The sequence below is a fragment of the Pungitius pungitius genome, chromosome 20 (genome assembly GCF_949316345.1).
Source record: "Pungitius pungitius chromosome 20, fPunPun2.1, whole genome shotgun sequence".
In the NCBI taxonomy this organism is placed as follows: Eukaryota; Metazoa; Chordata; class Actinopteri; order Perciformes; family Gasterosteidae; genus Pungitius; species Pungitius pungitius.
In genome coordinates this window covers 11065319-11090018 of record NC_084919.1, presented here as the reverse complement: position 1 = coordinate 11090018, position 24700 = coordinate 11065319, and the positions used below count along the sequence as shown (strand labels likewise).

The following is a 24700-nucleotide window of genomic DNA, read 5'->3' as shown; positions in this document are numbered from 1 at the left end:
TTAAAACATGTATACCTTGATCCAATAATCATAACACGTTCGTTGAGAGGAACTCAAGAGGATAGCATATAGAGTTCTAGTAGTGTGAAAAAGATCTGCACTTTCACTAATGTTTATGTAAACAATGAGAAGAATTATGAAGTCATTGAATGAAAAGAAGGAAACAAAAACATCACTTCAAGTAAAACAATAAACCAATGGATAGAACAAATATTTGAATCTATAAACATTGCTTTAAGATGGACTTCAAACTCAATGTAAATTACTGTGTGCTTACAATTATGTAATTTGTCTTAATACCTGATACAGGTTGTGTGGGGTTTATGTGTGTTTTACATAAAGCCAATATTTGGCTGCCTATTTCTGAAAAATGCAACTAAAAAAAGCCTTTATCTTCAACGAGGATCCCCTTATTAGCAATATGACTAATATAATAATCTATGCATGTCCATTGCCCGTTAATGGTATGCAGGGGGCGGGGTGGGCCCCCTCTCTGCAGCACCGCCTCTGTGTGTGTTGTGATTTGCTCGAGCTGAGACGCGCGTGTTATTTACCTCGCGGTCTCGCGCTGGCTGCTCGCACGTGCCTCCGCATTCCGTCTTTGTCTCGCCGCACAGCTTCACTCCGCTGCTGCGGACCCCCGCCGACAGTGTGTGGGGGGGGGGGGGCGACTGCCACCTTTGTCTGTTTCCTCGCATTGTCTCCCTCGCGGCACTCTCATCGCGGGTGGGTGGGTGCTGTGGGGTGGGGGGAGTCTCAGCCTATTTTGCCCGTCCTCCGAGGCGCGATGACCGGATCCCAGTAGCCGATAAGCAGGCGACGTCCGCCCCGCCTGGAAGGGGCTGTGGTGATGCGTGTTTGGAGCGGTTCGAGTTTCTCGTGGGCGATGCGCTGAGGGAACTCGCGTGGTCTTTATGTATCACCCTGATTTGGAAACCCTCCATCCCACCCGGAGATCCATGACCCGGTTTTTCGTTGTACTGTTGTCATCATGTCCCCTGCAGCATCGGCTGCGACGGCCAGTGAGAGCAGCAGCACCCCCGTTCCCGAAGAGGAGCGGGACGGTCCCCGGGAGGAGGTGAGGACGCATTGTTTGACACGTTGAGGCCAGTTTTTAAACAAAAATCCGCATACATGGGGGTAATAAAAACGGCGGAATCCTTATGACCTCCCTGTAATCATCGTTTCTTTTGGAGATCAGGGTTAAAATGGTTCCACCGTTTGGAGAGTTGGATTTAATTGCTGAATATGGAGTTGGTTCAAAGATGAATCGGTGCGTCCAAGGGCGTGTGAATGTGTATGAATGTACTATTTGTCAAGATTGCAAAATGGGGGTTTGGGAACCCCTTGTGCGGCCTGGAAGGGGTCCAAATAATTATTCAGATAACTGAAGCTCTCTGTTGAGAGAATAGGAGAATGGTCATTTTATTCAAATGTTTCCACACTGTTATTTGTCCATAAAACTCAGAGAACTAACTGCGTTTGTATACTTTAAAGACAAAGTCTTGTTAACTCTCTGCAAGGACTGAAGTGAAATAACTTTATATGGATATGTTGTCAACATCAGATTGTTTTGACTTAATTATAACGAGGCACTCAAATTATTCTGTTTCCATCATCGTAAATTGATTAAGGATCTTACATGAGCAAAACATTCATATTTTTTCCTCTACTTTAGCATTGACTGCGACTTGCTCTTCAAACACACACGTTAGATACGTTACATATCCATTACACAAGAGGATTTTTATGTAACCCCGCTGGTCTTATTATGTCAAGAGAAAGTGTCCATGAGTGAGAGAGGCACTTACTTAAAGGCACCACGGAGAACTCATGAACTGTGAAGCTTCTCCTGTCCTGCACGCTCCGCCTGAACCATTTGTTTCCTGAAATATTAATTGCGTTTCATAACAGACTTTTATGGATTTTAACCTTCCTGCAGAAGCAACAATCATCATCTGATCTAAGGCTCTTTAAAACGATATTCATTCATGTTAAAGCATCAATATGATGTATTGGACAACTTAAAAGTTTACAGACATTACTTTTGTATTGTATATGTAGCTTTGCATGTTTTACCCTGTGTTGAAATTGTGTGCATTTTTGTCCAAAGGAATTGTACAATACATACAATACAGTTGCTTTATTGCCACGCAACATTACATTTAATAATAGAACCTGCTGCCTTTTTTCCCCTGATACTTATGACAAATACAAGCGTTTTAGTCCAGCAGGAAACATTAAAATAACATTGCAAAATTGAAGCTTTTTGAAGGTTAATTTCCAGCGTAACGTCTTGACATACTTTCTTATTCAACAAATCTATGTCCAAAATCAAAAATACTTTGGGGGTTTCTATGGGTGTATCTGCAATACTAATGTCTGGGGTATTTCCAATTAGAGGTCTGCATGCTTTTCAACAAAGCCACAGGAATGTATGTCTAATGTTTCAAAAATGTCAACACCTCTGTGTTGATGTGGTGAGTCACTTCCTTCCCTTCAGTCATTGATAGGCCTAATGAATAGCTCTGTCATGAGGTTAAGCAGGGAGTTTTTAATTAAAATGTACCTTTGAGGTTACTGTCATTCAGTGTCCAACTTACTGTTCTTCAAGCCTATTATCTCCGGTATTCTGCTTTCTGTATGGGGTCAAAATAGTGTGCAATTAAACTTTGTGAAATTAACATTTATATATCTGCAAAAGTGTATCACTAGTGTCCCAACATTTTAATATTGTTTATTGTATATATTGGCGAGTTTCTAATCAAATAGTGCCACATACAGGTATATTTGTTAAACGTGAATGATGTTTACTTCCACACAAATGGTTGTCACGGTGCTTAAACAGAGGCTGTAAAGTGTAACATGAGCCACAAAGTATGTCATGTTGAATTGATTACAGTTGTTGAGCGCATATGCTCGTGAATAAATTCTCCTTTTGCAGCAGGTTGAGCTCAGAGGGGAATTTCAATGTTAATCCCTTTCACCCTTTTGGGTGGAGTCTCAAATTGGCAAGGGACCTGGGCCCCATGGGGCTGAGGTGGGGAAGATAATTATGCAAGAAAAACATATATTATTTACGCTTATCTGTAGCGTGTAGAGCCCAGAGCTGACTTATTGAATTCAATACATCAATGCAGTGATGCTGGTTGCTGTGGTGCAGAGGCTGACCTACAGTATAAGAGACGCAGAAGGAGACCGTATCTGTTGTAGCCGAATCACTGTAATGCAGATTATTTGAATGGATTTTCTTATAATTCACCCTTCCTGGGGAGTCAAACTACTGTTTTTTTTCTGGCTAGCTTGACGTAAGACGTGGTATTTACCACATAGAATGTATTTCTTTACCAATCTCAAACATACATCCAAACCTTTTCACTATTGCCACATGCTCACCCACGTTGCAGTCAAAAAGAAGCTCATGCACTACTGACATCAACATATGTTCTTAACATGCTACTAATCCATTAATGAGCCATTTCTTCCTGAATTTGACAAGCACAGACCAGGGCAGAAGGAATTGGCTCAGGCTCATGCATAAACTATACCAAAGCACTTACGACACAGCATATTTCCATTAATATTTAAAAAGCACAAGCCACTACTTTTTCAAACTTTTTCTAGCTGTATCCAAGCTCAGATTGAGGTCACACTCAATGTTACATTGTAAGTGTGTAGTTGCAGGCAATACTCTCCGTTCCTAAATGCTTTAAGGGTTTTTGAATTCTAATTTGAGAAATAGCGGTGGCAATACACAAAGACGTACCGTTTACTTAAAATATACACAGTTTCACGGACTTTTTGCTGTCTTCTCATCTCCTTTGTAGCAGCGGCCCCAGAAGCAGTCCTTGACCAAGTCCTTGTGTCAGGAAACCCACTGGAAATGCCTGCTTCTGTCCCTGCTGATGTACGGCTGCGTGGGGGTGATGGCCTGGTGCCAGGTGACCAAGGTCACGCGCCTCTCCTTCGACATCGCGTACAAGGGCAGGTCCATGATGTACCACGACAGCCCCTGCTCCAATGGCTACATCTACATCCCTTTGGCCTTCCTCGTCATGCTCTACGTGGTCTACCTGGTGGAGTGTTGGCACTGCTACACCAGGAACGAGCTGCAGTACAAGGTGGATGTCGACAGTGTGACGGAGCGCATCCAGCGAATGCAGCAGGCGACGCCGTGCATCTGGTGGAAGGCCATTAGCTACCACTACATAAGGAGGACGCGGCAGGTGACCCGCTACCGCAACGGAGACGCCTACACCACCACGCAGGTCTACCACGAGCGGGTCAACACCCACGTGGCCGAGGCCGAGTTCGACTACGGGAACTGCGGGGTTAAGGACATCGCAAAATGCTTGTCGGGTCTCGAGGACTTCCCCATCACCAAACTGAGGTTCACCAAGTGCTTTAGCTTTGCCAACGTGGAGTCAGAAAACTCTTACCTGACCCAGCGGGCCAGGTTCTTCACCGAGAACGAGGGCCTGGATGACTACATGGAGGCCCGCGAGGGGATGCACCTGAAGAATGTAGACTTCAAGGAGTACATGGTTGCCTTTTCCGATCCCAATCACCTTCCCTGGTACGCGGCCCACTCCTCTTTCTGGGTGGCGGCGGCCTTCACCGCCTCCTGGCCTCTGCGCGTGCTGACGGAGTACCACACCGCCTGCGCGCACTACCACGTGGAGAAGCTGTTCGGCTTCGACTACGTGCCAGTGAGCCCGTCCGAGGAGCGGCCGCCCTGCAGACGCATCCCGCGCGTCAACACGATCGACAGCACGGAGTTGGAGTGGCACATCCGCTCCAACCAGCAGCTGGTGCCCAGCTACTCGGAGGCCGTTCTCATGGACCTGACTCAGCTGTCGGGGAGCTGCAACAGCTACTCGGCGTGCGGGGGCTACGGCGGCTACAGGCAGAACTGCGAACGTTGCCACCGCACCATCAGCAGCTCGTCCATCTTCTCCCGCAGCGCCCTCAGCATCTGCAACGCGGGGAGCCCTCGCCTCCCCTTCAGCGCCAGCCGCTTCTCGCTGGGCCGGTTGTACGGGTCCAGGCGGAGCTGCCTGTGGAGGAGCAGCGGGAGCCTGAGCGAGCGGCCCTGCCCCCCCACAGAGAGCTCGCACTGTCTGTCGGGTCAGCAGCAGGCCGGCGAGGAGAACCCCCCGGCCTACCAGGACGCGCTGTGCCTCCCGGTGCTCATTGTGCATCGCGACGAGGGCTGCCTGAACCACGACCACCGCTCCCTGCACAGAAACGGGTCCTGCGTGGAGACTTCTCTATGACCCCCCCCCCCCCCCCCGGCGGCCGCCAGACTGATGGGAGCACAGGATCTAATTACCAGGGCTGGGATAGCCGCGTCTTCCTTTTTACAACTAATGTAACTCAGTTACCAAAATAAAGGATTTGGTCTTTATGGTTCTGAAGAGACTGTAGCCAGCAACAGGATACACAGCAAATTTCAGAGCGTTAAATGGACTCTGTGAGATTCAATTTGAACTCTGAGCTGGTGTTTATATTGTCCCAATCTTGTCACTGTTAAATCAACACTCAACGAAGTGTTTTAATTCAACTCGGAATAAGTGTCAAAAATAAATCTGCTCATTGTTAAATACAACGTCATTTAGCTAAAGTAACTTACATTGCATTTTTAACACATGGCGTTTACATTTTAGACCAGGGAGCCATTCGGGGTTCGGTGTACTGCTCGGGGGCACTTTGACTTGGAATGTGGAGCAGCCAGGGTTTTGAACCACCAACACGTGGTCCAATCCATGCACCATATTACATGGAGTTAAGCCCTGCACCAAGAAATGTGACACTGTACAGTTACATTTCAAAGCTATCAAAGAGTTAGTTTAACTCTACTAAGTGTTGCAAATGAATCTGATCTTGACACTGGATGATGTCTCCAGCTCTTTCGCACAATTGACTCTGTAAGAGTTTGCAGTGTGATTTCAACTCTGCACTTTGACCCTTTTGCCCAACACTGGAAAAATAACTCTAAGAATTTTGCCGTGTACCTGGGAGTCCTTAAGTCGGGGAAAATGTTGATTATATCTGTGTGAGACTGTTGTTTGAATACATTGCGGCTTTAAAAGACAAAATTGCCAAAATGTTACATACTTTCCTCCAGCATCAATAAGGGCAAGAGTCAAGTTACCAAGGAATACCAGGGGGAGTTACACCCTACTGTTCTTGCCATATTTGTAGATCTTACAAACATAGAAGGAAACAATTTTCTAGTATTTGGAGCCTATTAAGGGTTTCGACTCAGCGGGGACATTAGAAATTGCCACGAAATGAAATCAATACGACAGTTAATGGAAGTCTGAATTAGAAATTAAGATTAACGTTATATTAAGAAAATGATTGAAAATGATGGGACGGATGAATAATAAGAGAAAATGCAGAGATATCATCCTCCCTGTCAAAGCATAATTAACAAGAATATAAACATCTGCATCCCTTTTTACTGGCTGATTAAAATCGTTGCATCAAAAGTCAATGCTAATGAAAATGTATTTAAGAAGGAATGCATTTAAACAAAATAATATTCTGATGAAATATTGAGTTAGCTGAAAATGGCTTTGCTGCAATGACATTATACTTACCGGCTTTCTAAATATAGCGACACAGCCAGTGAATAATTTAGTACATGAGAGCTAAGGACACAAGAACCTAAAGCTGAATGAACTACACTTCTTCAAACTGTTAACTACTATAAATTACACCGTTGATGTTGGCAAACTACATATAGTTATAAACACCACCATGGTATTAATAGAGAAGTGTCAACTCAACTAGATTCAAATCTGAACGATGCTTCTAGTTTAATATACCGCATGATTTCTACTCAGCCTACCTCCTAATTTAAGTGCCTAGTGATGAACTGTGACTGAGGAGCATGAACTATCATAACTAAAGTTATCTCATCTCGACATGTTCCCATTTAAACAAGTTGAATTTAGACTCATAATAACATATGGTAAACGAGGTATATGAAAAATCTTTGAAATGCATTGATCAAAATACATGCGGCTTTAAAAATAAGGCCCTAAATGTCTTCAGATGATTTTCCTCATGATAGAACACAGCTCTCATGTACTGTTGCTGCTGCTGATGCATATCAGAGAGACAGCCAGAGAGCTGGCCATCAAAGATGCTCGAAATAGGAACTGGATTCACTGCTGATAGTGTCAGACTTAATAATGTGACAGGATTACTTAAAGAACAGAAAAAGAACGCTTCCACTCAAATGAGCACGTGCCGTATCTGAGTCATGGTTCATTTGAGTGTGCTGTCAGGCCATGCACCACGATAAATCTTAAATGGAAACAGAGAGAAAAACGTTTCAAAGTACTATATAGAAAAAGCAACTTTTAGCTAATGCCGGGCTCTCCACCTTTCTGCACCTCTTCAGAATTTTTTCGGACCATCTTTTTATAAATCTGTCGTTATGTCCTTCCTAAGCTCTAAAACTACTTGCTAGTATCGGGTTGCAGCATTAGTACTTCAGAAATGTCTTAGCAGGTAAAGTAAAGATCTGTATAATCTGTAAATTGGTTAGCATTAGTACACCAACTCCCAAATGTTACACAACCTGACTGTTATTTTGTCATTTGTTAATTTAACGTTTTATAAATTGAGCTATTGAAGGATATTGAGCTATATCACCATTTAAAAAATATATAAAACCAAATGACTCCTACAGCATTGTTAAGAAAGCAAACCAATCAAAATTCAGCTCTTATGTGTTGACTGTCTAACTTTGTAGATTAGTAATGTGTAAATCTCACTCGCTCACTGACTAAGCGGTCCATCGTATCCGACTGAAGGCTGGAAGTATGGCGGCGGTGGGCATGTTTGGGCCCCCAGACTCCTGGTACCGATGGCGCATGTTAGACGTCTCTTAGATTGTTAAAGAAATTGTTAGACACATTTGGACTTTTGGAAAAACACTTTTGTGATGAGATCAACGCCACTCTGATATCTGTACATTCAACGTGGAGCTCCCACCAGCAGCGGTTTAGCATAAAGAGCGGAAACAACACAACACGCTTTATCTATTTGGTTTAACCTGGAAAAAACGGACCAAAAAAGGTCACACTGCCCCTTTATTGGTTAATGGGTGGTGTAGCAACTAACCTTTTTGAGCAACAAGTGGCATTTTATTGGGAAACCAAGTTACACACGGGGATTTAAATGAGCCCATTAACCGTTCTGTTTCTCATAAAGGGCCGGCTCACATTGTAGAAATCATTGGTCAGACGTGACAGATCCGGGTATTTAAACCCAGATCCGGGCTATAAAACACAACAGCCCTCTGCTTAAAGGCTCCGGATCACCGAGCACAGAATGATGAACTGTCCACGTCCTGTGGAGTAAAGTGTGGAAAGAATGACGGATGTCAAATCTATTTTGAGTATCTTTTGGGACGGTCACTGTTCTATACTGAAGTCATCATCACGTTCTCTCATCTATGAGGGGCCAAAAAGCCCCTCAGAAAGCGTCACTGTGATCCATTCATAGAAAAATTGTTTATTGGCGCAACAAATTGTCTGGAAGGGTAATAACTAGACGTTTTTCCTCCATAGACAAGAATCAAAGCTTTTTGTCATGAAAAGCACTGAACCCTTCATGTGTATCAAGTAGATTAGGTAATTTTGATATGTACTCCTTCACTTGAGAATACTTGGGGTGTTGTCTCTTTATATTTAAATGGTTTTGTGGACTTTCAAGACTGTAGGGCAGAAAGGATTTGTACTGTAAATAAAACAGAGGCAAGAGGTTAAAAGGACTGCTGGTGTGGATCTTGTGCTCAGCAGAATGCTAAAGCAAGGGTATTTGGGATGTGCAGATGTTAAACGGCAATACAATCCTCTATAAAATGTTTAGGCAACACAGCCAACATTAACTATTTCAGTTGCTTATATACTATTTTGAATGCTTTTTATTTCCCATAACCAAACCTATATTTACATTTTTTTAAATCATGTTTGGTAAACATTTATTTAACTGAAACATTCAGAAGGGTTTAAAGGATTTAGGGTTAAGTGCACACACAGTTGTGTGAGTATTGATAATGATTATTAATCTAAAGAATATCTGTATTTTATGACATAAATGGATCTTGTGCCGCTAGTCAAATATCAAATTACAGAATAGCTTTGCCTGTCTTCACATGATTATAGAAAACAACTAGTGATTTAGCAAGTAAAGATGTGTGTTGGCCACCGGGGAAAGGTGTTACAATTATATTATTAGTCCGTATATAGAGGTTCTGTGTTTATTCCAACTCCAACACAAAGTTGCCTTGATGTTAAACCAAAGCTGCGTATCAAAATGAAAAAAAGGCTCCTCAATAAACAAAATGAGTCAAACATTTATTTGTGTTGTTGATTGTTAATGGATAAATGGATAAAAGTCTTGCTCTGTGGCTAAATCAATAAGTTAGGCAGGAATCAGTGACCCCCAAAGATTGGTTTGTTGTTGTTGTTTACTTGGTTTCCCTCCCTCGAGCCTGTCTCTGGTGGGTCCAAACCACCTTGTTGATGAAGGAGACGCTCTGCTCGTCAATCTCCGTCAGGCGGATATCACATTCTGTCACGCTGGTGTTTTGAGACATCGCCTCCCTCAGAGCTATACCTCCATCCTGCACAAACACACACACACACACACACACACACACACACACACACACACACACAGATATGGAGAGAGCAATTGGAAAAACTGTTTGTGATGCATGTCTACATCTGAACACATCCCATTATGCTCTTCTGAAAAAGGTCTGAAGACGGTCTTGATAACCTTGAAAAATATCCCCACGGCAGCCGCAGCTGTCTGGAGAAGCCTGCGCTTTCTAAACTGCCCGTTGTGAGTGTCATCTCTGGTTTATTGTTATGTCTCAAAAAGCCATTTCTATTTCTGTGAACAATGGAGCAAGGTCACAGATATTGATGAGATATGCATTTCTGCTTCGTAGGAGACTCTTGATCTTCCGCTGTGTATTCTGCTCAGACTCTTGCTGTATGGTGCAATCGTGATCAGAAGGCAGCATGAGTAGGGGATAATCCGATCCGCCTCTCACGGGGGGAAAAAAACACTTGCTTTTCCCACACATGTCTATGAATAATTGAAAAGCTTTGTGCTTTCAAGCTAGTCTGTATGTTAATACAGACACCAGCAAGCTAACTCACCAATCTACTAATAAATATTGCCTCTTTTCGATTGAAACCCTTCCATAATATTAGTGCTGATATTTACTTCCCCACTGTCAGTAAAGGTGGCAATTTACTCACCACGCCCAGATGGTTGCAGGAGAGATTGATGCTCTTCAGGGTGTTGTTCTCCACTAGAACCTTGGACAGTGCGACGGCAGTAGGCCCCGTTACCCGATTGGCCCCCAGGTGCAGGCGAAGCAGGGTCTTGTTGTTCAGCAAGGCCTTACCAATGGCCTGCCCCCCCTCGTCTCTCACGCCGTTGAGACGCAGGTTGAGGGACAAAAGGCTGGAGTTCTCGGACAAGGCGTGAGCTATGGCTTTAGCGCCCGGGCATCGGATGTCGTTGTCACACATGTTCAGGGTCTCCAGCTTGTTCCTGGCGAGCAGCTTCCCGATGGCTCTGGCTCCTTTGTCTCCGATCATGTTGTGAGAGAAGTCGAGCTCCGTCAGGGACGGGTGGTCCAAAAGGTTTTTCACCAGCAGACGGCACTTTTTATCCCCAATGTGGCTTTGATGGAGCCTCAGAAGCTGTGGGAACAAAGTACTATGAAGATTGGCAAGATTATGTTTTAAGTGTAGCACAATAAAAGTGAATTGCTATGAGCACACGTTAGGTCATGAGGCACAGGACTTGAAAACAACTTCCCATTTCTTTGGCAGTATGAACTTGCTAGATGTTAAAAAACTACTTACATGCCAAGCATGAAAGAATCCTTGAGCGACTATGCTTTGTATAATGTTAAAGTTAAGTATTTCACAGAAGCACCCGTACCCATTAAATTTGTTGACTGATTAATTTGTATTTTTAAGGTGGATTGCCAACAATTTTGATTATTGTGTAGTTGTTCCACAGGCTTCTGTGGATGGTGGTTCTATCTGATGGTGGTTGTCCCTGCAGTAGACCCGCCGTACACCTGGCTTACTACTCGCAATTATTTGAATCATTTCTGTTATAGAAATTGAATGTATTATCTGTATAAGTCATTCTGTACACATAGCATCCATTGTAGTCTGTCCATCCCGGGAGAAGGTTCCCTCCTCTGACGTTCTCCCTAAGGTTTCTTCCCTTTTTCTTCCATAGGAGGGTTTTTTATTTTTTGGGGAGTTGTGAGGGTTTCGGGACCGAGGATGTTGCATGTGTACAGACTGTAAAGCCCTCTGAGGCAAATTTGTAATTTGCGTTTTGGGCTGTACAAAATTAAATGACTTGAATTAAAAGTCATACATCACACAAAATGTGTGGGGTTTTACTGCTTTTCTGTTTGATTATTGTAATCCAAATATATTTGGGTTTTGGACTGTTGATGGAATGTAGTGCGGGGCCTTTTTCTTAAGTTTTTGAAAGATGGTAAGTGAAAATAGCTTCAACAGGTATAACACTTCCGATATCATGCACAGAAATCGGGAGCAGATATATTCAGTGTTCTCGTGCAGTAGTAAGCAAATGTGACACAACTTTTGTGTCAAAGAGTGACTTATTTGGGTCGCGGCCAGAAGCCATGCTGTCTTTTCTTTGATGTAAATAGAGCATGAATCGAATGCTTGGGCAGTGCCAACAACAGTTTTCCTTTTTCGTGACATTAGGGACTGTCAATGATGCATCGTAGCTGGCAAGAAAGTGCTGAATTACAACAAACATAGTCCCGATAGTCAGACTCTTTACTTGGCGATGCAGCTACAAAAAGCATCAAGCCACATAGCGGTCAAGACCAATATTCACCTTCAAACTCTTACAGGACACAAGGGCCGTGGCGAGGGACTCGCAATCTCTGTCAGTCATCTCAAACATCTTCCATTCAAAGTTCATACCGCAGTGCTTCACCCTGTACACCAAATGAAGCTCTTCCAGTTGTGTCAGCTTTTTGAGCAGGATGTTAAAGTCGAAGTGGTCCATAGACGGCCCTTCGTACTCACTGTCGCTTGCCAACTTTGAACCATATTCCTGCTCCTCCTTCCCGGGCTCCTTGATGGGTGGCAGGAGTTGGGAGATGTCCAGCCTCTTGACGTAGTTCCTACAAAGAGGCACCATCTCTAGAACTGTCTTCGGCTCGGTTTCATCTGGGATAAAAAGCTCAATAATGTTCTCCATGTGCCTCTCGAAGAACATCCGTTTCCAGCTGTGGCCATAATCAGTGAGGTCGCAAATGTCCCACCGCTGCTCGCAGCACCGCTTCCAATAGACGCCATCGCTGATCACGTTGGCTGTCACATGAAGGGGCAGGGAAGTTGGCAGTCTCTCCTGCACAAACACTTTGTGGATGGGTGGAAGTTCTTCAAACATGGGCTTCTCTGTAACAGGGCAAGTTTGTATGAAGTTATTAATGGTCAGTGCATAGGATTTTGTGTAACAATGGTGCTAAAACAAGAGCATACCCTGAAAGTGTCTCACAATGCTTTGCAGGCAGAGGTTTGATAAACAAGGCACTACAGCGAGGGACCAGTCTAAGTCTTCAGCGATGATCCTCCTCCGCCTTCTGAGGTCCTCAGCTTTGGCTCCAGAATAAGGGGGTCTGGACATATTGTTGCAGTGGGGTTTTTTTTTACGCTCTCCTCAGGTTAAAAATAAGTAAATGACCCCATTAAAAGTTACAAGCTAAAACGTGTTTATATTTTCGAGGAGGTTGTTTTTTATGATATTGAACGCTAACGCTCACTAACGTTAGCTAACGTTGTAATTGTCATGAAGCCACTTCCTGCTGCTAACGTTAACTAACCAAAGTCCAAAAGAAGGTAGCGGTCACCTCACACAAAGGATTCCGTTAGCTAAAGTGCAACTATAGGAATAAAGTGGTCAACTAGATACGTTTTACAACATCAAACGTGAGTGATATAAACACAACACAATTTTAACGCCTAAGTTACCCGGGCGGCCATCGTCTCCTTGGTAACAGAACGCTCTACGTGTACTTTTTGAGCCTCGGAAATGTAGAGCACGCAGCCTTGTGGTTATGTTGTGGCTCACATCGCTAAGCATGCTGTAACTAGCCACAGCCTTCGGCATTTACAGTATTTGCCGCTACATCAATAATCGGAATTTCGACCTTATCGTTGGGAAATATTGAATTCCCCTGTCAAATATTTAGAGTTAACATAATGTTTTTTTCTGCAGGACCTCGGAAAATCCGATACTTTGAAACGCACCTCAAGGCCTGACATTTAATGTGTTGTTTCCACATGAAAGTAATAATTATCAAATGACTATCATTAAGTTAGAAAACTTGCATATTGACTGGCTTAGCCATATCAGTTGTGAAACCGCAAGCACCATTTATACCATGAGAAAAACATTCTCCATTTCCAAACACTAATTGATTCTAATAACCAGGTATCCCTAACTTCCCTACATACTTTGGTATCTATTAACCATTAAATACAGTTATAAAACAGAAGTGCCACAACATTTGTGCTGCCTTATAATTATTCCATTATAGTCTTATTGTAGTAGTTGGACAAAAGTTTTGGCATTAGTGTTGCAGGAGGCTGTGTCCTGCCGCAGTTTTTGGAATCTAAATAGCTGGCAGATGAACCATGCACTTTTGGACCAAATCATATTGGAGTGAATCCATCTTTCTTAACAGCAACAACAAAAAATATGTGCACAGCTACAAAATGTTGTAGGTAAAAATCAGTAAATAGAATCCTGAATGATAATAAACAACACATAAACTAAGGGAAATGTAGAGTAACTATAACTTTTCTAACCCCAACCAAATGTGCTCATACTGTATGCATTTAATAACTGAGACTAATTCAAATTCAGTACGCCATTAGAGATAACAAAATGAACTATCATACACAGGACACAAATACACAATACGCATGTACTGTATATTTATATGACATATTGTCCATTTAGCTGCATAACATGGAGTTGTAAGTGGAAGATGTCGGAAAAAGGTTTCTGTTCCATTAAGGTTGAGTGCGAGTGGACAGAATGTCTGTGACCTCTTGAACTGAGACGTGGTGTTCAGGTGAAAAACAGATCAATTTTGATAATTCAATCAATTCAGGATCAGGGCAGCATTCCAGGAACTCATGATGTAGAAGTTTATTTGTTGTTTTAGGTGTTTTCTCCCATCTCCTCCAATCATGAATAACAATGCTCTCTCACTCTCTGTGATGTGGAAGAGAGCTGATTCAGCACCTCTCCCCAGAGGGGGGGGGGGGGGGGAAGATATTTGTCACCATGGACTAGATAACTGAAAGCTCCTGTTCTTTTATAAATTGCTGGAACCATTTTTTTTTTGTTATTTGTGCTTAAAAAAAAGACAGAAACAGTAGTTGAAAATGTATTTTTCAGTCTGCCAACTAATCCCTTCAAAGCTCAAAGTACTTGCATCCATCATGTAAGTGTGTAGCATTTTCACATGACCACACATGCGTAGATGCAGGTACATGAAACAGAAATAAGGGATTGGGTTCCACGTGTGAAGGGCAGAGAGAGAGAGAGAGAGAGAGAGAGAGAGAGAGAGAGAGAGATGGTACTGACATCAGAAGGTTGCTCAGTCGGGTGGAGGGTTGGACGGAGAGACTCCGCCTGTAGTCCCGAGGCGCTCCATCACCGTCGTCCTCGTGTAATAAAGCCTGACAGACACACGCTACCCTCGTACTCCGGCTTTAACGGACTGGCGTCGGCCATCCACGGCATAGCAGGGAAACTCCCTCTGTCCCGAAGCACTCTGGGTGAGAGTCAAGTGTAAAAAAAACAACTAAACACATCAATGGCTATAACTTTAAAGTCAGATTAACTGCAGTTAATTCATTCCTATAGCAAAGCGCACAGTCGTCAGGTGAGGTTAAGTAGAGCGGCCTTTAAAAAGTAACGAGCCTGTTTGAAAGCATTCATTTTACATTCATTTTACTTCCCTCACTAGGAAATCTTGTAATATCTCTTATTCGAAAGATAGAAAAAAGAAACACAGCTAAGAGTGCCATAAAATCCACGGATCGTGCAGTAGGATGTCATCTCATACATCCCAGAGCGTGCAGGGTTTTGAATACGCAGTAATGAATACGCGTGGCGATTATTTATGGCACAAGTACAGCTCGTAGTCCTCTGACCTTTGCAGCCTCGCACTTTGCTTTCTGCAAACAGCAGAAAGCTTTTCAAGAGAAACGCAAAGTATCGCAAGAGTGGCGTAAGGTTTGGAAGGATACTGTTTTCTGTATTTAATACAAGGGTTGATTTACTGGAAAGATTGCCTTCATTATTTAAAAAAAATCCTGCTTAGCCACCATAGAGGGAATTTACCGAACATTAATCCCATGATCTAAAGAGAGGAAAGCATTCAGTAGGTTGTTTATGAAGGACCAGCGTGATATGAGGTGGAGCTGTGGAGTGCTGCCTGAGGGAGTGATCAACGTTCGCCCCAGGAGCTTTTCAGCAAAGCACCACAGCTCCTGTTGCAACTCCCGGGTGGCCATGTGGGTGAAGAGAAAGCGTCGCTCACTAAGGTGGAAGAAAACTGAAAACAACAACGGGGAGCAAAACGTAACCTCTTTGGTGGAGTTACAGCTCTGCCACATTGGCAAAAAAATCTCTTTTAAAATTGGGTCTAATTTAAAAACAAGACAAGGCAGGCTGTTTCTGGATAACGATTAAGAGAAATGTACCTAGTCATTAGTGGTTTGCATTGACTTAATCATGTATTTGATCTTAAGCTTAAACCATGTTACTGTTTTGTGATAACACAGATTAATTGTAATGAAATGTAATTTGTCATGCTTTGTCAAACTGATTAACTGAAGCGATGTCGTAACACGGCTTAAAACAAAAGAAACACTGGCAGGATGATACTTTAAAGGTTTGTCGATAGATGTTTAAACGTCTCAGGTCATGAAGCCACGCTTCCACAAACATAGTACGATTTGCCGTAAACACATTTAATCAAGGTTTAGACAAAGTGAACGTGTGACTTTAAAAGTGCTTCGGAAAAAAACTTTATTCCTCTTGTTGTAAATAAAGACAAAAAGACATCTGAAGACTTTACAAAAAGGAACTCTGGCTATGGGACTCATGATGAGACCAGACGTCTCTATCTAAATACAATCCAGCGATGTGCAAACAACAACACCAAATAAAAGTCAAATTCCCGCTGAAGAAAAAGGCTAATCCTCAAACCCATGAAGACTCGCATCAGAGTAGTCACTGTAGTGCGGGCTGGAGTCCAGGTGGATGCTGGTGTCCGTTTCCAAGGAGACCACAGAGCTCAGGCTGCTGTCTATGGACACCATGCTGCTGTCGCTGTCGCTGCTGTCGTCATCGTGGATCACCATCACCTGGGCAGAGTCCGCTGGGAGGAGAAAAAATGTCATTTCAAGAAAAGAAGATAATGTGCTTGCAAACATTGGAAAGCTCCACTTTCCTTTACATGGCGTGTATGATGTATGATGTTTTAAAATAACATCATACAGCAGGGAAAAACAAACAATCAGCACCACTGTACTGCCACCTTGTGTTCAAGACCCTCCCTGTGCTCCACACTCTGCACCACCCATTCCACCAACAGACATATTCTTAAAACCATCGATTAGGCCAAGGCAACAAGATTAATTACCCTTTAAAACACCTTGAAAACAACATTTATTTTATACCGAGCAGCTTCAGCACACCAGCCGAGGGTCGAGGACAGTTCACCGCTGAAAGCGAGAGGGACATTAGTCACAAGCTCCCCAGAGACGTCAGGGCTTTCCACTCACTTGACTGGATGAACCCTGCACACTGTGGCCAGAGATCCATGAGTGTGATCCTGATGTCCAGATGTACATGCTGAGGCTTATTTTGATATCACTGAGCGAACACGTTAAGTCTCAAATTCTAATCCATATAATGGAAAGTTGAAACTTTTCTTCTTCTTTGTGATATAGCACAAGAAAACCTACATTTTCTTTAACAAAAAACAAGCATATCTTGCGTCAAGTATCTAATATTTCCGACTTGGTGTGCTTCCCTCGGACAGCAGAGTGGCAAACAAAGGAAGAGCACTGAGATGAGAGATTCGTAGAAAGTCCGACTTGCTTCATTTTTTTGTGCTAAATGATGTACCAATCAGGGAAGAATCCTAGGAAGCACCAAATGAATGAGAGACTTCCCGTACAGAAAGATCAAAAGGGACAAAGGGACCACCGGGGCGGATGCTGCGATCCCCTCTGCAGAATAATGTCACTACCCGGGGAGATAGACGCGTTCTGCACCGCAGCTCGGAGGGTCGGATACCGACACCGCTGTTGATGACGCACCTCTCACCTTTCCTCTCGGTAATAAGGGTCTGTCGCCTCGACTTCATGTCCAGGCTCAGGTTCTTCACCATGCTGTCGATGCAGTTGTCCAGGGCCAGACAGCGGGTCTGGGATTGGATGGCCCGTCGGCAGATGGGACACTCGTCCTTCTTTCTGCGCCACTGCTTGATGCAATGACTGCAGAAGCTATGAGCACAGCTCAGGATGACTGCCTGCAGACAACATCGGTGATCAGAAGACGTTTGTTGTGTGATAGGATCCGTTTAAGTTTGGACTTTTTCTTGTAAAGAAGCACAACAAGAAAACTAAAGTCGTTTTTTTTTTGACGTATCTCGTCTAACACTCTCATAGGGTTAATTGCTGTGTAATGAATTATGTTTTTGCTCATTTTTAACACCATGCCGGATGGACTCTTAATCCCACCTCAATGAAGAGCTCGGAGCAGATGATGCACTGAAGCTCGTTCTCCAAAACTTCAGTCACTTGTGTAACTACTTCCTCCGTTTGGGCCCTGGCCTTTTCTTTCTCCTCCTGCAAAAATAATTGTAACAATAAATGAATGGAGCTTCACACAAAACAAGAAAAAATGCTTAATTGTCAGTAAATGCAGCCGTACCTTTGTCAATTCCAGCTCTTTGTTTTTGGCTAAGAGAATCTCTTCAAAGCCTTCCCGAGAATGGGCAAGTTCGTCTATAACTTTTTTTTGCTTTGGACATGGAAAACAAAATCAAAATAATAAAAAGGTATTGGAATTGAATGCATGCATGAGCATTTTAAACCGAGCAACATGTTGACAATTTGACCTGATACTTTCTGTGTCCGGTTGCTTCTACTTGTGGTGAAATAACAACTAAAAGCTTCAGTTTTATGCTACATACCTCTTGCAAGGCCTCTTCCAGCTGCTTTTTCAAATGCTCCTCTTGTTGCTTGGTTTTCTGTGCCTAAATATTTTAGGGATAGTGAGTTTTTAGTCTGTAGTAGTCGGTTATACAAAAAAAAAAGACACAAAAAAGCTGACAATGTTTATATATCATTAATAGACAAATGTACACCACTTTTAATTATGCAAGGTGAAGTTACAGTTGTTGGTGATGCATAGTGCATGAATGAAAGTTACTGAAAAAAACTATGACCTCTAGCTGCCTCTTAGTTCTACTGAAGGACTTCTCCAACGTCTCCATCCGGTGCATCTTGGCTCTCAGCGTCTCCAGCTGAGCCTGCAGCTCCCTGACATGCTCCTCTCTGAGAGGGTCTGCCTGCTGAGGCTCTCCCCCCAGAGAGGCTACCTGCCTCTGGGTGTTGTCCACCTGCTCCCTCAACCTCAGGATGTTCTGGCTGTACCTGCAAAGGGAGCTTTATTTTTTCTAAAAACCTTCTTTTTTTTCTCTCCAAAACAAATGTAATGGCAACACACAGGAGGCATAAACTTACATCTGCAAGTCATCCAAGTCACAGGGGCTGTTGGAGTCATCTGAGGGCCCGTCTACTTCCTGGACTTGTCTGCTTGTTCCGGTTTCCTCTGCTTGAGAGTGAGGGAGCCTCGGCTGCCGCTTCACTGGCGACACGGGGCAGGGCTTTGCAAAGGTCTTGTCTGCGGAGGAGCAGCGGTAGAGCTTCGGCTTGGACGTAGACGGCTCAACTTCCTCCGCCGGCAGCTTCCTCTTGGACTTCTTGGAAACGAGGGCTGCTTTCGGGCTTTCTTTAGGTCCCTTTGCCAAGTAGTGTTTGATGTCTCTGAGGGGCCGCTGGACAAAGATGTAGTCAAACTCCACCTCTGTTCCAGTCACAGGGACGCCCAGTTGTATGGAGTCTCCGAGCCTCAGTTGATGGGCTTCTTCGGCAGGTATGCGGTTTCCATTCACCCACACACCGTTGAGACTCTGAGGGGACAAAATGAGCAACGCTGATTTTATCAGGTTAAATTTAATACAATATTCAGTAAAAAATATCCGGAATGCAGTATTGTTGAACTTCTCTGTGCTTCCATTTAAATAATCCTCCGTGGTTGTGAGATGATGTTTATTAAATCCTGTGTTTACAATGTGTCAACACAGGATTTGTTCTGTAATAAAACCCAAAATGTCTAATGTCTGGTGAATATGCACAACATTCGTGTCATTGTTTCTTTTCTGTTGCATCAATATTGTCCACACGTTTAACAATGAGCTGGATAGGTAGAAAAATAATAGAGAGAACATAGAGATGCAATATTACCTTTTCGTCGGTCACTGTCCACTGTCCATCCTCGCTCTGTTTGATGGTACAGTGCAGTCTGGAGATCATCAGGGGACAACTCGGAGACAGCAGCTGGTGGGTTACGTCCAGTCCACGTCCGATGCGGATCTGGACACAAGCGTGCAAATCAGACAGTTGTCTCCCTGATACCGAGCAGCTCTCCGCTTAGTACACGAGAGCAAGCCGTCAGACTCGGTCAACTTCGACAACGACATGCCACCGGGAGGAAATAACTATGAAGGAGGAATATGTCTTATTTGGGTTATAGCAAACGGTGAGGGTTAACACAGGGCAAATGTAGCTAGCTGGCTAGCATTAGCAAACTGCACCTCGGTTTTTTCCAACAGGCGAAGCCAGTCTGAATTTCTTCCGACTCTCTTCAAACATAAAACCTCGGCGTCCGAAGAGTCGTCCTCCTCAGCCGCGGACGAGTCCGCTGTTACCGTATCCATTTTTATTTTTTTATCTCATTCTGTCTGCGGCTACTACGAACTGAAACAGTGTTGTTCCTACATAGCTAACGTTGTGCTACGGTGTCAAGGTTGAGATTGACAGGACGAAACCGGAAACCGATGGGTTTGTTTTCAAAATAAAGGCGTTAGAAGGGGGTTAATGTTTAACTGATCAATATAAAATGTAACGTTACACGTTTTAAATTTAACGTCAACTAGTTGATTTTCACCTTTCTGGCAAATTTCTCTGTCAAACATTTGAATACATTTAAGCTAGTATAAAGAAATTAATGATGAAGTAAGAGACATTTGAAGAATGCAAATAATACAAAAATAAGAGTCATACGCACATTTAACAATCCGTATGATTTTAATGGATTTAGCATTATATTCTTCTTTTCAAAATTGAAACACATCGTTGTATTATATATCACTGGCAGCCAACAGTGTTAGTAGACAAACTAACTAGCTTAAAAATACACGTAATCTACTTTATCCACTAATGATCCTCTCTCACATAAGCCAGCGAATGTACACGCTGATAAAAAGAAAATTACCTCTGAACAAAACTATATAATTATATAAACTATAGTCTGTCACAATACCGACATCCTGTTACCGTCCGCCCGAGCGACCCCGCGTATCAAAACGTGCGCACCCGACCCTTCGGGCGGGACTTCCTGTCTGCTGCGGATGCGATTTCCGATCGAGCAAAAGGGCTTGGTCGACGTATCGTTGGTGGTGTGCCCTGTGCGGCACCGGGACACCGGAGAAACCGGGGCTGACGACGCTGCCCGAAGCCCCGCAGATGAACCTCGACCCCGGCTATGCTGCCCTGACAAAACCCGCCCCGCCAACATGTCCGAAGTCAACAAAACCATTCAGAGATGGCACGCCAGTTTCAGGAAAGCCACAGACTTTGACTCGTGGGGACAATTAGTGGAGGCTATAGACGAGTACCAAATGTAAGTCGTGTCCCGGAGACTCGGGTCCTGCGTGGGGCTTCACGAGAAGTTGCAGCTCCCCGCAGGCTCCACGCGGCCGTCGCAGTGTTGCATCCCAGATTCACTCCCCACCACTTTGGTGCTTTCGTTAGGGATAAAAAACACGGAGGCAACTCACCGCTGTTTGCAGTGTGTTGCGTCGTGTGTCACGCAGCGCGATAACGGGGCTATTTGTCTATTTAATATTAATTTATAATCTTCTAGAAATAGTCAGCCACACCCTCTTTATGTTATGGTAGGTTTTCATGTGTGTCCAGGGAGGAATTTTTCCCGCTTTCAAGACAATATGTACGTCTTTACACATTTCTTTTACAGACGTCACGTGCTTCCCTCGACTATGTTCATCTAACATTGCATTAATAATATCAATTGTAGATGCTACCTTTATTTATTCTACCAGAAGGGGGCGCAAATACACAGGCTTTAGCCACCGTTAGATTCTTGCCAGTTTTACTGCCAGCTTTAACCCTCTCCCATGTTGTCATTTAGTTTAGCCAGACAATTGCAAAAAGAGGTGCAGTCAACAAATGCGTCCGACTTCACAGAAGAGCAAAAGGTAATCCGTAAATCTCTTCTCTATTTTTATCTCTCATTTTTCTCCATAAAATATGATCTCTTCTTTTCTATCAGAAAACATTAGGGAAGATTGCAACTTGCCTGGAGATGAGAAGTGCCAGTTTGCAGGTTTGTGCCATTGGGGGAAAAAACAAAAACTGAAACACATAATGGCTGGAATTTCAGGAATCAATTTAATTAGTGTTCTAAAAAAATGTCTTCTGTCCTGCAGTGCACACAGTCAAAGGAGGACTTCAAGTTAGAAGAACTGAAGAAACTGGAAACCAGTAAGTGAAGCGACTGCTGGTCCAGCTCAAACTGGTTGGCCCTCCCGTTGTAACTTTGCCCTCTGATCTCCCTTCCTGTTTCTTAACAGTAATTCAAACTATTTTGACCTACAACAAAGTCTTTCCCTTCGACGTGCAGCCTGTGCCCTCAAGGTAAATGTCACATAACATTTAAATCATTTAAAACATTGACTTGCGTGATGTCACTGAACCGGGCGCCCCGTCTCTTTCAGGAAAATCCTCGCTCCAGGTGAAGAGGAGAACCTGGAGCTGGAGGAAGAGGAGGAGGACGGGGAGGAGGAGGAGGACGCTGCTGCAGCGGGAGCCGGTTCTACAGAAGCTTTCCCCCCGAGAGCCCCCGGTACTGTGCCCCCCCCCCCGTCTGTTCATAACGGGTCTTGAAGCACACCTGCTGTTGCGTTGTCCTGTTTTTAAAAGGGGTGTTTGACGGTCTCTTTGTCCCTCTCCGTCGGTGCTGTGCATGGCTTCATCGCTCATTTGCAGCGTCGCAAGGTACGCCGTCTCCTCGCCGACCTCTGACTTTGTCTCAGCCTTTGGACGCATGTAGCTGCGTGAAACGTCTAGTTTTAGCTTATATAGTGACGGACCCACAGAGGCTTCCCTTCCCTCTCATGGGTTCCCCTCCCGCTGCACAGACTCTATATGCTCATTACCCTTTTGAGGTGTTTACATCATTTCAGAAAGACAAATGACGACTCTCTATAACTGCTTCAGAGGTTAATAAATGAAAGGGTCACTTCACATTGAAAACACGTCGTCTGCTACTTTGGTGTCCCCAGCTATTGTCGTGGCAGCTGTTAATGTCTAACCCGTTTTGGTCCTGCACAGGTACCTTGTTGCCGCGGTTACCCTCAGAGCCTGGCATGACACTGCTTACACTAAAGATAGAAAAGATCGGGTTGAAGGATGCCGGGCAGTGCATCGATCCGTACATGACCATCAGTGTCAAAGGTAACGCTCCACGCGGCGCCTCCAGAGCCTCCGTCACGCGTCTGTGAGAAGTGCGTCACCTCCAGCATTAAATGTCCGCTCTGCCAGAACAAACAGTGCGTTCCTTTTGTTTGTTTTTGTCCTGGTGCAGATTTGAACGGCGTAGATGTGAACCCTGTGCAGGACACACCTGTGGCCTGCAGGAAGGAAGACACCTACGTTCACTTTAGTGTGGACATAGAGATCCAGAGACACGTGGAGAAATTACCAAAAGGTAATTTAATACCTGAACAGTCGTTAGAGTCACACAAGCACACTAAAAGTAATGAATATAAATTAATTTCAGTTGAAGGGTTTGAATTCCTATTGACTGATGACATTGAACCACAGAAAAGTGGACGTGACATTAGGAGAAAATCCCTTTTTGTTTTTCACATGTGGTATAATTCAAGAACAGGAACCTGATTTAAATGCAGTTTATCACTCGCCAGTCATCGTATTAACATACTGAGTTATGGAGTGGATTTCCAAATATCTGATACTTTTATTTAAATATTTATCTTACACTGCACCCGGCTCCTGTCATATTAATTAATTGGTGTGTAAACCTTTCAATTCTTTATTTTGTGTTTGTTAACCCTTGCACTTATTCCCCACAGGAGCAGCCATATTCTTTGAATTCAAGCACTACAAACCTAAAAAGCGCTTCACCAGCACCAAATGTTTTGCCTTCATGGAAATGGATGAGATCAAACCCGGCCCCATCGTCATCGAGCTGTGAGTCAAGCGATTTCTTTAAGAAAAAATGTTTATAAAGCCTCTGGGTCTCGAGCAGAGACGTTTTACACTGTGCTGTCTTGAACCTCAGGTACAAGAAGCCCACGGACTTCAAGAGGAAGAAACTGCAGCTTCTCACGAAGAAACCGCTCTACCTCCATCTTCACCAGACTCTACACAAGGACAGCTGAGTCCAGACTTTGACCCGCCCCTTTTCAATCTCTCAGTCGGCGCTCCGCCTCATCGACTCTGTGCCAAAACGAGGTGGCAGTCACGTTTTCTCTCTCGAGTATATGAAGAAAGTTAAAGGAGGTCAAAGGTCAGTGCGGACCTTTTTTGTATCGCTTCTATTGCACGAAATCCTTCTCCAAAAGAACACGTCCGGTTTGACAGGTGATGGAGAGCTTTTGACGAGACAGAGGGGTTAAACCACCTTATCTTCAGTCTTCCTTGGCTCAGTGATTTTGATGGAAAACACTAGTTATTACAGGCGCTCAATTGAAGTTGCTCTACCTCCATCTTCAGAAACTTTAAAAGAGCCACTCCAATAAATAAATGCTTTTGATGCCTGTTTATGTTCATTTCTTTTTTGTATTAACCGTTCACAAGTCATTGATTAGTGCAGCTTTAATTTAAGGAACCCTCTGGTCAGCTGTTATGTGGGTCCATCCAAAGTTTTACGTTTAGAGTGGCCGCTACATTAACTTTCATGAAAGAGTCTGTGTTCCATCAGTGTTTAATTCAGGACTGGCCTTTTATAAATCGTTTTAAATGTACAGTAATGCGGACGTTTTCAAAAGTGTGATTTCTAAACCTGGGATTAATTGTGACCGTCTGCACATTTTAAAATGCATTGGATTGTTTGTACAGCATGGTTTGAATAAGTGTGACATTGTGCTTCGTACTGTTATAGGAGACACATCCGCCTCTTAAACATCAACTGCACATATTAATCATCAATAAAATATTTTAGATTTTTCAGT

The 24700-nt window shown here is 43.6% G+C and overlaps 4 protein-coding genes across 11 annotated transcripts; 2 read left to right on the top strand and 2 right to left on the bottom strand.

The window, feature by feature from the left end:
• Positions 1-244: 244 nt before the first annotated feature.
• tmem151ba (transmembrane protein 151Ba) lies at positions 245-9380 on the top strand. The gene is made up of 2 exons (XM_037449102.2): positions 245-1078; positions 3828-9380. Exons 1-2 carry the CDS (start codon positions 992-994, stop codon positions 5274-5276), a joined length of 1536 nt encoding a protein of 511 aa, XP_037304999.2. The 5' UTR covers positions 245-991; the 3' UTR covers positions 5277-9380.
• A 102-nt stretch (positions 9381-9482) lies between these two features.
• On the bottom strand, positions 9483-16004 carry tcte1 (t-complex-associated-testis-expressed 1). Of its 2 annotated transcripts, none has more exons than XM_037449123.2 (4): positions 14707-16004; positions 11938-12506; positions 10296-10745; positions 9483-9646 (listed from the first exon to the last, which is right to left on the bottom strand). In XM_037449123.2, the coding sequence occupies exons 2-4, from the start codon at positions 12496-12498 to the stop codon at positions 9491-9493; spliced, it is 1167 nt and encodes a 388-aa protein (XP_037305020.2). In that variant the 5' UTR covers positions 12499-12506; positions 14707-16004; the 3' UTR covers positions 9483-9490. The 2 variants fall into 2 exon arrangements, with proteins under 2 accessions (XP_037305020.2, XP_037305019.2); XM_037449122.2 differs by lacking the exon at positions 14707-16004 and adding an exon at positions 12591-13019.
• Positions 16005-16140: 136 nt separating this feature from the next.
• On the bottom strand, positions 16141-20257 carry rnf8 (ring finger protein 8, E3 ubiquitin protein ligase). Of its 6 annotated transcripts, none has more exons than XM_062559515.1 (10): positions 20021-20257; positions 19671-19799; positions 18888-19336; positions 18590-18809; positions 18335-18397; positions 18073-18162; positions 17880-17987; positions 17464-17668; positions 16812-16856; positions 16141-16510 (listed from the first exon to the last, which is right to left on the bottom strand). In XM_062559515.1, the coding sequence occupies exons 1-10, from the start codon at positions 20141-20143 to the stop codon at positions 16326-16328; spliced, it is 1617 nt and encodes a 538-aa protein (XP_062415499.1). In that variant the 5' UTR covers positions 20144-20257; the 3' UTR covers positions 16141-16325. The 6 variants fall into 6 exon arrangements, with proteins under 6 accessions (XP_062415499.1, XP_037305007.2, XP_062415500.1 ...); XM_037449110.2 differs by having other exon boundaries at positions 18590-18797; positions 20021-20256; XM_062559517.1 differs by having other exon boundaries at positions 16389-16510; positions 16775-16856.
• Positions 20258-20557: 300 nt separating this feature from the next.
• aida (axin interactor, dorsalization associated) lies at positions 20558-24516 on the top strand. 2 transcript variants are annotated; one of them, XM_037449138.2, is made up of 11 exons: positions 20558-21108; positions 21637-21703; positions 21778-21831; positions 21935-21989; positions 22079-22142; positions 22223-22350; positions 22494-22502; positions 22839-22961; positions 23092-23214; positions 23600-23717; positions 23809-24516. In XM_037449138.2, exons 1-11 carry the CDS (start codon positions 20837-20839, stop codon positions 23906-23908), a joined length of 1113 nt encoding a protein of 370 aa, XP_037305035.2. In that variant the 5' UTR covers positions 20558-20836; the 3' UTR covers positions 23909-24516. The 2 variants fall into 2 exon arrangements, with proteins under 2 accessions (XP_037305035.2, XP_037305036.2); XM_037449139.2 differs by lacking the exon at positions 22494-22502 and having other exon boundaries at positions 20559-21108.
• The last annotated feature ends 184 nt before the right edge of the window (positions 24517-24700 follow it).

Bases quoted from the DNA above. Each gene is read 5' to 3' on its own strand.
- aida (XM_037449138.2), top strand. From the start codon at position 20,837: ATGCGATTTCCGATCGAGCAAAAGGGCTTGGTCGACGTATCGTTGGTG. The intron at 21,990-22,078 runs GTAAGTGAAGCG...GTTTCTTAACAG, and splicing joins ACTGAAGAAACTGGAAACCA to TAATTCAAACTATTTTGACC. The intron at 23,718-23,808 runs GTGAGTCAAGCG...CTTGAACCTCAG, and splicing joins GGCCCCATCGTCATCGAGCT to GTACAAGAAGCCCACGGACT.
- rnf8 (XM_062559515.1), bottom strand. From the start codon at position 20,143: ATGGATACGGTAACAGCGGACTCGTCCGCGGCTGAGGAGGACGACTCT. The intron at 17,988-18,072 runs GTACGGCTGCAT...TTATTTTTGCAG, and splicing joins AAGAGCTGGAATTGACAAAG to GAGGAGAAAGAAAAGGCCAG. The intron at 16,511-16,811 runs GTATAAAATAAA...TTCTCCTCCCAG, and splicing joins TGGTGTGCTGAAGCTGCTCG to CGGACTCTGCCCAGGTGATG.
- tmem151ba (XM_037449102.2), top strand. From the start codon at position 992: ATGTCCCCTGCAGCATCGGCTGCGACGGCCAGTGAGAGCAGCAGCACC. The intron at 1,079-3,827 runs GTGAGGACGCAT...TCTCCTTTGTAG, and splicing joins GGGACGGTCCCCGGGAGGAG to CAGCGGCCCCAGAAGCAGTC.
- tcte1 (XM_037449122.2), bottom strand. From the start codon at position 12,735: ATGTCCAGACCCCCTTATTCTGGAGCCAAAGCTGAGGACCTCAGAAGG. The intron at 12,507-12,590 runs GTATGCTCTTGT...GCCCTGTTACAG, and splicing joins CATTGTGAGACACTTTCAGG to AGAAGCCCATGTTTGAAGAA. The intron at 9,647-10,295 runs GTGAGTAAATTG...GTGTTTGTGCAG, and splicing joins CCTGCAACCATCTGGGCGTG to GATGGAGGTATAGCTCTGAG.